We start from the raw sequence: 13693 nt of genomic DNA on the forward strand, positions 1-13693 counted from the left end.
ATAGTGAAAAAGAGAGAAAGAGAGAGAGAGAGAGAGAGAGGGAAAGAGAGAGAGACAGAGAGAGAGATTAACCTCATGAACTGTTTCATGCAAGTCAAGTTTTTTTTTGTATATATACCTCATGGTCTCGAGACCTTTGGTTAGCCAATGATGGTCGGATAAGACATTTGTAAACAGGAAGAAAAAAATCATACTTTCTCTCAGAAGCATGTGATATACCAATATGACTGAAACGCACGCCTTTGAGGGCTATTTATAATACTGTACAACGATTAAAAAGGGAGAATTTCCAGACACAATTCTCTATATTACATCTGAGTCATGTATGTGTATATAGGTTGTGGCATCACGGTGGGCCAGCTAGTAGGGGGTGTGGAGTTCCCGTGGAGGTCTGGCTGCCACACCACAAGATGGCTGCCATTCACACTACATCTCACCGAAGGCAGCAGGACCCAACCAGGTGTGGGTACCTTAAGCACCTAATTCAAGGAGCACTTAAGACTGGTGGTGCATGTTGTGAGAGAGGGAGCCACGAGAGGGAACCGAGAGAGAGAACCGAGAGAGAACCGAGAGAGAGAACCGAGAGAGAGAAGGATAGGCCCAAGCCTGAAAGGACCTGAAAGGACTTGAAAGGACCTGAAAGGACCTAGACGGACCCACTGGAAGCCAACTGTCAGAGGGAAGTAACTTGAAGTTTATGTTTATTGTACAACCCTGAAGGAAGAGGGACAAGGAACATTTTGTGTTAGACTTTTGAGTTGGGTTTGAAGAACCTACCTTTTGCCTTTGCTTGAGTTTGTGTTTGAAGAGATACTTAAGTTGTACCTGTTTGAGTTTATAAGTGAGTAAACCGAATTAAAAACCTTCTTTTAACCGCCAATTGTGACTGATCCTTCAGTAACTGCACTGCCCAACCCTGCAACCTGTTACAAGGTACAATGATACAATGAGAGGGAGAAGTGTCAGACAATTATTCGGTTTTATTATATGGCAACGACAGTACGAGCATTCTGATTGGCTAATGGGTAGTCATGCCAGCCGCGTATTGACATCCTCGCCGGTCTGCCGGTCTGATAAGTATTCCTTTTGCCCTCCTCTGACGTCATCTTAAAAATTAGCGATATTGATAGACATCAAGAAAAAAAAAAAAAAAAAAAAAGCCAAAGGAAATTCAGAAGCAGCGAAAATGTGTTATTGAAAGTGATGAAGACTAGACTACTATAGTTTGAATCACTTGTGTTGTTACTTTACTGTAAATAGGGGTTATGCGCAACATTATTCCTCTAGACTCTTCTTCTTAAAAAGCCATTTTAGCTGAACTGTTTTTCTATTTATCATTGTAACTTGAAGTTATCAAGTAATTGGTTGCTAGGCAAAGCATGAAACAAACTGCGTCGTGAGAAGACTTGAGAGCTGAACAAAACGACATGTTTTCTATTTACAATTACCATTTATTTTCATTTACAAAATGAAAGGAGCTAAAAATGCCATATAATAAACAACTTACTAACCTCGACCGTTCGGTCATGCCGGGAAATATCAGACTTCGGCTTTGCCGTATCAACCTCGTTATCGCTCGGTCGATACGTTACAGCCTCAGTCTGATATTTCCCGGCATGACCTCACTCTCGGTTAGTAAGTAGTTAATATCACGTCTGAGTCATGTCATTAGAATGCTCCTGTTCTTCTCAGACAAACTGATTTTCTTCTTGTTGCCAGGGCAACTAAAAGGCTACTTTGGTTGACCAATAGGATCGGTGCCTAAGGGAAGCCTTCAGGTCAGGACTATGGCCCCTGTGAGGGTCATGGAGGATATGAGAAAGTGGGCAGTGTATTTCTGCCCAGCAGTTAGCACTGGCTATGTGGAAACTGCCATGTAATGATGTACAAATACAATAAATGTTCAGCCACTCACAAGAGTGCTGTTAAGGGGCTGTTAAGGGACCTCTCCAGAAATAGATCCATAGTCCTGGGGTCCATATCTGGGCTCAGGAACCTTCCATACTGAGGGCACACCTTCAAACACACCAACCCTCTGGAAGAAGGGTATTATGTGGCTAAATGCACATTTGTTGTCAGCTTCAGGGAACATTTTGGAACTTGTGGATCCAAGTAGCTGAGAGTATGGCTTTGGCATCACCTGACCTGTGCCAGCCTTGGCCAAAGGAACTGCTGGAGAACACTATGCTGGGAACTTGTCTTAGTGCACCTGATCGATTCGCCTAGGGAGGCTGAGAATGCTGTTATTGGCATCGGATTAGCTGTATTCACAGGGACACCTACACACCCACACACTCTCTCTGTCTCTATCTTTCTCTCTCTCTCTCTCACACAAACACACACACATAAACACATATACGAGCATGTACAGACATACAAACACATGCACATACACATAAGCAAGTGCGTGCACACGCACCCATCCACCGACTAACACACACACACACACACACACACACACACACAGGCTATAATTGTGTGCCCACATCTGTCATAAGTTACCCTGTTGATCCCCACTTCAGGAGAGTACGTCTTATCCCCAAAGCATCGTTGAGTTCATACAGATATATCCTGAAGGCCTCAGAGAAATTGAAATGTTGTTTTGGGATTACAGTATGAAAGGGTTCGCCTGACTGGTATATATTGCATACGTTAAGGTTTAATTATGTAAGAGCCAGGAGAACAGCCAGAGCTCTTCTTTGAACGAGCTCAAAACCTGTGGAATAAGCTTCAGGGCCCCTGGGAAAATATGCAAACACGCTAAGGGTTTGTTTTTAAACATGCAATGTTATAAAATAAAGCGTGACACGCAAGCTACATGGTGGGACTCAGAGAAGAGTTAAACAGGAACACGCGAACCACATGCTAGGAATCAGGAGAAATCAGGTTCTAAATGTGACGTGTTTAACATGAAAGTGTGTCTTTCTCCTTATTGTAAAGTTATTTACCCAGAACAAGGAAGCTCTTTCCAGTGGTGTGGGAAACCCAAAGGTCAGACCTCCGGCTAAATGGCAGCCAACAGCTACTGTAAGAGGCGTCTATGCAGATATGTGTGAAAAGATTCCTCTGTGTGTATGTGTGTGTCTGAGTGTATGTGTGTGTGCATGACATCTGGGGGTATTCCAGGTGTGTGATTTAGTGACAAACCTGGGTAAGTGAACTCTGGAATTGGAACTTTGGAACTGGAACTAGAAAGCCTCCTAATAGAAGAGTTCTGTGGCCTTGTTTTGCCTGGATAAGGAAGCCATAGGGCTGTTCTGTTAGCAGGTCAGGAGCCGGTCAGAGATGAGGTGGTGGAAATTCTCTGTTTGCACCAACACGGCCTGTGCTAAAGACGGTCTGGCTCTGATCCACACGCGCTCAGAGATGGTTCCCCTCCACAACTAGCCGCTCTCACGCTCTTGCCCTCACAAAAACAAGTAAATACAAAACAAAAACAAGAGATTCTGGAGGTTTTATTGACAAATCTACAATCCAGAATGGGGTTAAGCCTGTAAGCAGCTGGTTGATATGAACACCTGTCCTCTCAGCTCGAGCAGACACCTGGTCCAATCCAGAGCTCACTAATGCATAATGAAAACATCAAAAGGTACGTGAAGATAGAACAATAGATGCAGGGACATCCTACCCAGAAATAACTTTGTGCCATTTCATGCCTCTTAAAGTATGCCTTCAGTACATAACCGCACTCCCACTCACATACTATAACCTGAGATGGAAGTTTCCACCGGGTGGTTCGGTTTCAAGTGTGGGCTACTGTAACATCTGGACCACAGAGAGTAGGTCACAAATGTCAGTATTTCAAAGGGAGGCCTAATTATTTCAAGCAAATGGGCCAGTTTTTATATTTAAATTGAAATTCTGTTACATATCCTCTGTGGTCTCACTTAGAACCAAATGGCACACAGCTGTAGAATAGCAGTAGGTCATTATGACAGCAAGGTAAATAGGCCACACAAAAATGTATTTAAAAATGGTGTTGTACGTAATGATGATAAACAGTGGGCCACAGAGGTATCATAGTTGGCTTGGGTCAGAATTTGATGTAGGTCAATGCCGCCACCTAGTGGAATGTATTTCAATTGCTGGTTGGAATATCAACATGAGTGGCCATGTGGACCATGCAACTTTTCAAGATATTGTTTTAAATGTGGTCATTGGGATGGCAGTATTGTTACAGCTGATCCCCCCTTACTCTCTGAGATTTTTTAAATTATTCTAAACAGGGAGACACATGAGTGAATAAATAAATAAATGCTGCATTTTCATTGTGTCAGATAGCTGTGACAGGCAGCCGTTCTCACGGTATGAAGATGTGTTAAGGAGATCTAACCAACAAGCTCTCTGTCGCCAGATCTCTCTTCTGAGTAACCTTTTGTTGAATCATGGAGCGCACCTTTAAACAAAACATCTCCACACAACAACTGGTGTAATGACAACTGGTTTTATTAGAGCGCCAAAAATACAGGTTCATATGTTTGAGGCACCACTAAGTGAGTGTATGTTAGAATAGTACCGTATGTACAATTTACAAGCGGACACAAACTTTGTACAGGACCAGGCACAAGGTGATGCACACATTACAGAGCTGCACAGACAGATAAGAAAACAAAGCACTTCTGAGTGGAAACAAAATTATAACCAAAGTCCTAGGCGGCTAAAGCACTTGGCGGCGCAGTGTTCAAAAACCCCCACTTGAGGCGCTGTGCTATTTAAAAAAACAGCCTTTTCTTTTCATTTACGTCACACAGGTAAACGTGTATTGCTGGAGCTGTGTCTGTGCTTATTCGTACAGCAGGAATCTGAGAATATCGTTATAAAGGCAAGACGTAAGCAGACGCCGGGACACTTCTTTTGGTAGATTGTATACCACACTGCATTGCTGAGAAGTGTTGAAACCCTACCCCTAATCTCAGAGCTGTATTAACAAGATGGCAAACCAGTTCACATTATATGAGGGAAACATTCTACTGAGTGTAGAGGCCTAAGAATTCTACAGTAATTCTATATTTTTATCCTTAATTTTCAATAGTGTTTTGGCTGTAGGTAGTTCAGTGAATGGCACATATACTTGCTTAATAATTCCAGAATAATTATCTGCTTGAATTTAGTGAGCAGGGTGATATGCTATGTCTAGATTAAAGGTTCGATTTGTAGTTAGAACTGATTTTCTTTCCAAACACCTGAATGCAATCAAAATGTCTCAAATGAATCAAAATTTTACCTTACATACAATTTGAAATCCTAAGACAATCATTAACAGAATACACCATGATCATATACACCATATCATATCCACAATATAAATCAATTTTCTTAAAATAAAAAACAAAAACAAAAAAACGAAGTCAACAACATGTAAAAACATGCATCGACCATTACACGCATATGGCATTGGACATTCTGAACAAACAAAGAACAAAAAAGTTAAACTTGGCTTTTCTTGTGCTTTTCCTTGTAGATCTCTAAACAAAAGTACTGTTTGAGGTTCTAGTTTTCATTACTGAAAAGGAAACTAGTCTTAAACTACTGCTGTTTGTGCACAGAACTCTTATGGCTTATAACTGACACAATCCTACAGTTAGGGTGGGGACGTGTTGTTGTCCCAACAACCCAAAACAACCCCAACAGGCAGAGATGGATTATATTGTCCACAAACCACGGTTGGCTGATTGGTTGGTGGGTGGGTGATTGATTCTGGCCAAGGGGCAATTAAGGTGGGGTGGGGGGGTGGTAGGGGGAGAGGTTCTCACATGGCATGTGACATTGTAGGGAGACCACCCTCGGTTGCATTTTTGAGTTGGATGGCTTTGTGAGTTGAACTGCACTGTACACGGTTACACACACACGCACACGATTTTTGAGTGTGTTACTTTGGCAAATGCTTTAAGACTGTTCCCTTTCACTACATACAAAGCATGATCATGCTACAAAAGTACACACATTAAAAAAGGCATTTGCTTTTGATTAACTATATTCTAAATGTAAAACTCTCTATATACGCATCTGTCCACAGTACACCACCGATATATCTTTCACATTCATATTTGGACTACACAAGGGTTTATACAAAAAGAAAGATTACCAATTATGCTTTCGCTCCCTTTTTTCTACACGTCTCTGTTCAATAAATTAGATATTTATATATTAATTGTAACAAAATGCTACAGAACTAATTAAAGGACCTATCAAGGTATAATTGAGGGGATGCTCGTGGCCTGCCAACATACACCTCTCTCTGGGCTGCATTAACCTTCAACTATTCTCACTGATAAATGGCTAACACAGTCCTACGAGAAAGTGTACAGGCCAGAGCCACAGACAGGATGAGGCAGCTGGGTTGTGTTTGGTCATTTATGTCTGCTTGATAGTTACGGTTCTGGGAAATGTTTTGGGAAAGGTGACTTTTTTTTTTTAAGTGGGCCAACTTCCTGCAAAATGCAAGAAAGAAGGACTTGCACACAGAAAACAACTAAGACTTTTTTTCTTTTTTTTAACTTCCTGATACCCCAAATAGACATTGTGTTGCCCCGCCAAATAAATAAAATACCTTGGAAGGGAGGTCCTGAAAACAACTGCTAACAGCTAACTGCTAACAACATGGTATGTTGTCCCACCAGATTCCCCACTCTTGCAACTACTGTGTGAGAACAATGCGTCCTGGCTGGGAAGGGAAATGGAATGGATTAGGACAGGCCTGTAGGAAGAAAGAAGGGATGGCACTTAGGGAGTAGGGAGGGGTTGGAACAGGTTTGTGCTGGTGGTAGTGTTGAACGTAGGTGTGTGTGTGTGTTTGATTCGATGGTTGGAGAGAAAAAGACAGTGGAAGTTTAGCTCAGGCTTGTCTCTGTGGGATGCAGCCCTCCATTTCCAGCACCTCTGGCCAGCCCTCATACTTGTTGGTCTCAGCATTGTTCTTGATGTGCTGGGGAGGAAACACATGGGCACACAGTGGCAGTGTCAGTGTCAGTGGCCTGCGGCTAGCTCTTCTTGTGTTGTTGTTACTTGTTAATGTTATATGTTATAGTGTTATATGTTATAGTGATATAGTGTTAAATTTTATTTTTGGTATATGTTACTTAGGGCTAGGCACGTTAACGCGTTATTATTGCGTTAACGCATCAATTAATTAACGCCTACAATTATTTTATCGCGCGTTAACGCAGGTTTTATTATTTTAAAAGTCTGTTGCTCACAGGCTTTTATTTTGTAAAAGTCTGCTGCTGACTGCTGCGGAACCGGAAAAGAAAAGAATGGGCGGATAAACAAACATGGAGAAGGGCATTGCTTGCTGTGACGTGCCAACTCGCCGCCATCTTGTGAAGGTAAAGGCTGGACTGTAAACAAACGCAAGTGAACGGTGGAGCTGCGGTGGAGCTGGATAAAAAGCACTATAGCGTTTACATTTCTCAACCGATTGAATTGAGTCGTTTGTATATTCAAGGGTTTGTGATCTACGTGGAGTACCAAACAAAGTTTGGTCTCCATGTTACTTTGAATCTCGATAGTTCGCCATAGACATATATACATACATGTGATAATTGCAAATCATTCAACGAAACAGACAGTGGAGGGAGGCTTCGGCAGACTACGTACAGCAGAGTAACTGCCAGCAGTGAACTTTTTGGTGCTTCACCACACTCTAACATTAATGCCTTGGCAGTGGCAATAAGCTTTAGTTTTATGTTTGTTTTGATCACATTGTTTAAGTTCAGAATTACACAAAGTATTTATTTTATTTAACTGCTACTATACAAAAATGCTGAGGTTAAGTGTTTGGAGAACAAATGTTTAGTTCATATGGCAGTACATTTAAAATAACAGTGACAAGTTCTAGGAATTGACAAACTGCACTGAAAGTGTTTTCTGGTTTCTCACTCAGGGACATTTGGTACTGAACATAGACTGGTTATGCTGCTCCCTGATGAAAGTAAAATGTTTCTGCTGTTACCTCAGAAATTGCCTGTTTTAATGATATGATTGTGGCTCAGGATTTTTTTGCCAGAACAGGATAACATTAATGCCCTTGCAGTGGCAATGAGCTTTAATTTTGTATTTGCTTTGATAACATTGTTTAAGTTGAGATTTAAAATGAATATTTTATTTAACTGCTACTGTATTAAAATGCTGATGTTAAAAGTGTTTGCACGACAAATGTTATGGCACTTTCGTTCATAAGGCAGAACATTTAAAGGCAAACGACACACAGGTTCTACAGGCTCTATAAGCAGTTGCAAAATTGTAGATTCAATAAATCGTCAGCCATGTCACATTGCAAGGTAGAGTGAAGGCCATGTCACACTGCAAGGTAGAGTGAAAAGTGAAAACCAATCACAACGCAGTGTGTGAGTGTACAATTTTTGCACTTTCAGTGTTGGGCACAGATGTGAAGTTGACCAAATGCAGCCCAAGAGAGTGATTTTAGGTGCGAGAGATAGTGAGAGCAGGAGAGAGCACGAGAGATTGTGTGAGAGCGTGTAAAAGAGAGAGATAGAGAGAAAGAGAGAAAGAGAGAGAGCGTGAGAGCGTGTGAGAGAGAGACATAGAGAGAGAGCAGGAGAGAGAGAGAGAGAGAGAGAGTGAGCGCGTTAGAGAGAGCATGAGAGAGAGAGCATGAGAGAGAGAGCATGAGAGAGAGAGCCGGAGAGAGTGTGAGAACGCGTGAGAGAGAGATAGAGAGAGAGTGAGCGCCAGGAGAGTGAGAGTGAGTGAGCATGTGTGTGTGAGAGAGAGAGAGAGAGAGAGAGAGAGAGAGAGAGAGAGAGAGAGAGAGAGAGAGAGTGTGAGTGAGAGGGGAGGTATGGGGATTACCTGTTCGAAGGGACTCTTTGTCTTGATGCCCTTCCCTCCTACAAATATCCAGTTGTCTCTGAAGCCTAATGTGGAAACGCTGCTGCTGCCCAGATCAGCAATCAGCTTCCTGGCCTCCTCATTCAGCCTGTCACACACACAATCAATAATACATATGTAAATATGTGTGTGTGTGTGTGTGTGTGTGTGTGTGTGTGTGTGTAGCGATAAGATTGGTGTTGTGGGAATAATCCATGTGGAAAGAAATCTATGAAAAATGTGTGAAGTAGAAAAAACATTCCCAATAATATTCACTACAGGGTACAGAGTCTAATTCCGTATCAATAATGCAAAAACTAAACTTCCTGTTACGTGGCGGGTGCCACACACACACACACACACACACACAGACACCCTCTGTTGATTTGCTAGTTTGTCATAAACAAAGTAAGCTAATTTCAACAGGTTTTGCTAAGTTTAGCCGCTAGCAAGACATCTCGTTAGCGATGTTAGCAAGCTTGTTACAACACGCTTGGACATTGATGCTAGTAATAAGTGCTCTCGCGTCGGCTTCTTTGTAATGTTATTGTGCTAGCTATGTTGGCTAGCTTGCCAACAACTTTCCTAACACAGTCGAACATCAAGCAAGTGCGACACAAGACAAAGCAAGACAGCAAATAAGTTACTGAATAGTCCAGCAGAAAGTAGCCCCCTAGCTGGCGGCTCCAGAAACTCGAGTGTTACTTTAAGTCAAGTCCTTACTTTGAGGCTGGATCATCAAAGGTGGCCATCATGACTAGAGTTCCGTCTTCAACAGTCTTCAGGAACTTGATTAGTTCGTTGACATCTGGGAGGAGGAACATTCAATTGGTTGTATTAGGCAAACAAACGAGGCCGTGTAAATCATGTAAGCCAGAGCAAACATTGATCTTGAACGTACAACAAATAACTAAACTCACCTCCTGCCCACATGTCGAAGGAGTCTGTCTTTATGACTTCTCCTGTTTTTCCTGTAAAAAATACACTGTTACACACACCAGTAGACAACTGATTACTTTGACAACACTGTGAAATGAACACAGTAGAGGTCTCAAGTTATTAAGATGACCTGCTTTAAAACCACAAGCACCACAAAGGCAACACACAGTTTTATAATATCTTTTTTTTTCAATGATTTATTGCTTATTTAGTCATCTATAACATCTATTGCATCTAACCTTTTAAAACTGAAGCATTACCTATTAACTGCTAGACATAGCCTAACTAACCCACAGGTATTTTACATTTAATAAAACTTCACCCACAAAAAAAAAAGTGCCATTTCGAATACGTAAAGCAAACAACATGGCCCTGAAACTAAAGTTGCGAGATAGGCACTCTCTGCGATTGTATCTCGTGACGTACCGTTAATGAGGGCGATGTTTATTCCGCGGCCCACATTGTTCTTGACCCCACTCATCACACTGTGGAAACAATTAGGATGTGGACACTGAGGGCAGGGCTCTTCAACAGCAGTCAATATTACGCAAAACTCTGTAACACTCAGTGTACACATTTCAGCGCGCAACAGGACGCCAGAGACGTCGCTCTCTACGACCAATTATTTCATGATCAGCTTCGCCAGGCCGCCTTTATATATGTGGCTAGGTCTTGAGCATGGACAAATTATGAATAAAAAAAAAAAGTGTGATCCATTTGATGATGTCTGTTTCGAAAAACAAGAGGTAGCAGTCAACATTAGTGGTGTGGTGTATGTGCGCAGAGAGAGAGAGAGAGAGAGAGAGAGAGAGAGAGAAAAAAGACATAGCTAAACTCATGAGCCTTACATGTTGTCTTCCAAGCACATCTTTGGTCCCACAACACTCGCTGCCCCGCTCGCCATCTTAAAGGATAAGTGTCCCTCTGGACAAGATCTTGAGAGGCCACACTTGTACCTGGGTGCCTTGGTAGCTATGGAGGTCATGAGAGGTAAAATCATATTCATCATTTGACATCTTTTTTTAAAAGCTCAATTTATCAGTCTACGCCCATTGTCTAACTTCCTCAACCACACACACACACACACACACACACATATTCACAACAATACATTCTTTCACCCAAACCAGCACAAAAGCCTTTTCCATCTCAGCTTACGGGGGGATAATTCTAACAAAACAAGCCTGAATAGCAACCTGGCTATCACATACCATCTTAATACAAAATTACACACAGATGGCCTGTAACTGAGAAACACGAGGGTAACAAGGGAACACTTCACAGAAAGGCATTTTCACAAAACCTGAACCAAATGTGAACTTCCTCCTTGTGTTGGCTATTACAGATACAATACCACCATTGCACTGAAGGGTAAGTATGACCAGATCATACTCATATAACCCAAGGGATTTCATTTATATTCAGACATCATTGCCCAATATCAATAAATAACTTTGGACTTTAGAACCACTTTGTGACAAGAAATACTCAAGTGGAACAAGTTGAAATGAGATCACCGTGGTCAAACCAATTCAGTGCAACAGTGGAAAGGGGAATAATGCTGTTTCTACGCACAGACACTGACTCAAGCTAGTTAGTAATATGGTGATGGAGATAATTTGCAAACACTGTTAATTACTTAAGAATATATGAATCATGTACTTATGTAAGCAGGAACATGGCTTTTCTGCGTTTCTGCGTGTGTGTAACTAAGATTATTAGGTGCCACTTAGTCTGCATATGTACAAGAGCATGTTTAGACCAGAAGTGATAAAAAGGGACGAACTGTGCTTCTTCCAATCTTGTGAAAAACTTCCATCCTTGCCTCGAGCGTCAGAAATCCACCACGTGGTTATCCCTGTTGAACGCTCAACTTCTGTCTATATAAACCTTGTGCGATGTGTTTATCATTGCTTCACTTTCACCCTTGTGCTGGGAGTGAGCCCGATTGCAATTTTTGTTTGTCTAATAAATATACTTATATGCAGCTCCGGAGTCCTGAGGTAACTAGGGTGAATTTTCACCTATCATATGGATTATATTATTTCAAAAGTATGTACACACAAGTCCTGCAGCTGCTTCAGAGGTCCTGTTGCAGAGCCCAAAAGAACACAATTGATCTCCTTTACAGCTATGCCAGATAAAGCATCATACGCATACGCAAAGCACATGTGCTGATGTGTTGGATAGACATCCATGTCATCTCATTCAACACCTATTCATGAGCCATTTGCTAAATCCAGAAGAACCACACAGCAGCGTAACTGACAGGACATAGGTTACTCACGGGCTGTTTCTTGGGGTGCTGATCTGGCTGTGAGAGGGACATTAAAAATAGACAATAAACTGTTGGAAATATGAATGACACAGCTTACAGCTAGACATAGGCGACTTCTACAACTAAACCACAAAAGGAAGAAAAAAAAGACACTGGGTGTCTGAGTCAAACTGTCACTTTGAAACTGTGTGATCGTGCATGTCTACATAGATCATTAGGCATATATGACTATTTCATCATATTGTCCCTGAGAGCTAATTACAATCACTTAGTCTGTGATTCAGCTAATGCTGAAGTACTTACCAAATATCTCTCCAATGTTAAAATCCATGTTGATATCAAGAAGTTCAAAAGCAAAAAAAAGAACCAACAGACAGGCAGCGACCAATCCAACCAGTTTTAGGACACCTGTTAATACATTGAAGCTCATCTAAGTTCACAAGCCTCTAGGTTTCCATGCATCTTCAACATTAAGCCATAAATATACCACCACAACCATGAAACCACAGCAAGTCAGTTAACCAACAGACAAACAGGAAGAGAGATTAATAATTAATTAATTAAGGAGGTCTGCATTATAACCTCTAGCAAGACATTAGTCAAGATAAGTTTCGTTTTGAGTCTAATTCTAGTACATCCTCTTACCTCCGGCTCTCATCATGTTGTTCCTGTGATTCCGATTTCACCTAGAAATGAGAGCAAAACTGGTCATACGTTGGCTTTCGGAGGAGAAATCCACAGCATGAAGCGAAGGCTTCGCATGATGCATAATGTTAGCGGTACATTACTTAACGTACAAAACTTTCCTTATAGCTTACGTCAGCTTGCTGAAGTCAACGACATGTCTCTGGTATTCGAGTGTGCACGTTACGAACCCCCACCCTGAACACATTTGTATCCAAAGATATCGAGAGTATAGAGCTATGGTCACTGCACATGTATCTAAGACATCCACTGGTGGCGGTCAAACTAACTTATGAACACAGCTTCCACAACCACACAACGTCTGACACACAACGTTACATCAAATAGATTATCTTTTAAAAGGTCGATCTAACTATACTCAAAACCATGACAGCAGCCATCCTTGTCGCAGCAAGACTTTAGTCAAGAGAGAAAAATATAAAGTCAGTGTAATTTGTTTCGACTGCAGGTAATGTTAGCTATACCAACGCCAGCTAACGTTAACCTAGTTCGACAGCTACAGTTAACTAGAACTGCAGAGGACGTGTCATGACTGGCTGAGGAACCAATGTAAGCTGTAACGTTAGTTGGTAATACATGTCTACCAACTTACCTGAGAATGCCACGCCGTCACTCACCTTTGATGTTAAGATAGCTGGCTCTAATTCCCTTGATATCCTACTAGCTAGCTAGCTAGCTCGCTCGCTCGCTGCCTAAAGTTATCCCTACTGTCAATTTGACCAAAAACATAAACTCCACGGCTGACGAAAATGAAACTGAAAGGGGGACAGAACAAACTAATTAAAAGGGACGACTTCCAGCAATGAGTGTAACCCGTTTCTTATTATAAAATCTTACACGGAGACACAGCTAAGCTCACACACCCCTATCTTCACCTTTCCTTTCCTTTCCTGTACTGTACTGCTCGCTGATTTCTGTTCACTCTGCTACTGCTTCCACCAA

General features: G+C 41.7%; 1 protein-coding gene across 2 annotated transcripts; it reads right to left on the reverse strand.

The window, feature by feature from the left end:
* Window positions 1–4425: 4425 nt before the first annotated feature.
* Window positions 4426–13674, reverse strand: fam3c (FAM3 metabolism regulating signaling molecule C). 2 transcript variants are annotated; one of them, XM_042705028.1, is made up of 10 exons: window positions 13369–13674; window positions 12692–12732; window positions 12350–12454; window positions 12056–12082; window positions 10617–10740; window positions 10195–10253; window positions 9750–9800; window positions 9553–9637; window positions 8812–8938; window positions 4426–6925 (listed from the first exon to the last, which is right to left on the reverse strand). In XM_042705028.1, the coding sequence occupies exons 2-10, from the start codon at window positions 12705–12707 to the stop codon at window positions 6836–6838; spliced, it is 684 nt and encodes a 227-aa protein (XP_042560962.1). In that variant the 5' UTR covers window positions 12708–12732; window positions 13369–13674; the 3' UTR covers window positions 4426–6835. The 2 variants fall into 2 exon arrangements, with proteins under 2 accessions (XP_042560962.1, XP_042560961.1); XM_042705027.1 differs by having other exon boundaries at window positions 13344–13673.
* Window positions 13675–13693: the final 19 nt, after the last annotated feature.

This window comes from Clupea harengus, unplaced genomic scaffold (assembly GCF_900700415.2).
Source record: "Clupea harengus unplaced genomic scaffold, Ch_v2.0.2, whole genome shotgun sequence".
Lineage (NCBI taxonomy): Eukaryota > Metazoa > Chordata > Actinopteri > Clupeiformes > Clupeidae > Clupea > Clupea harengus.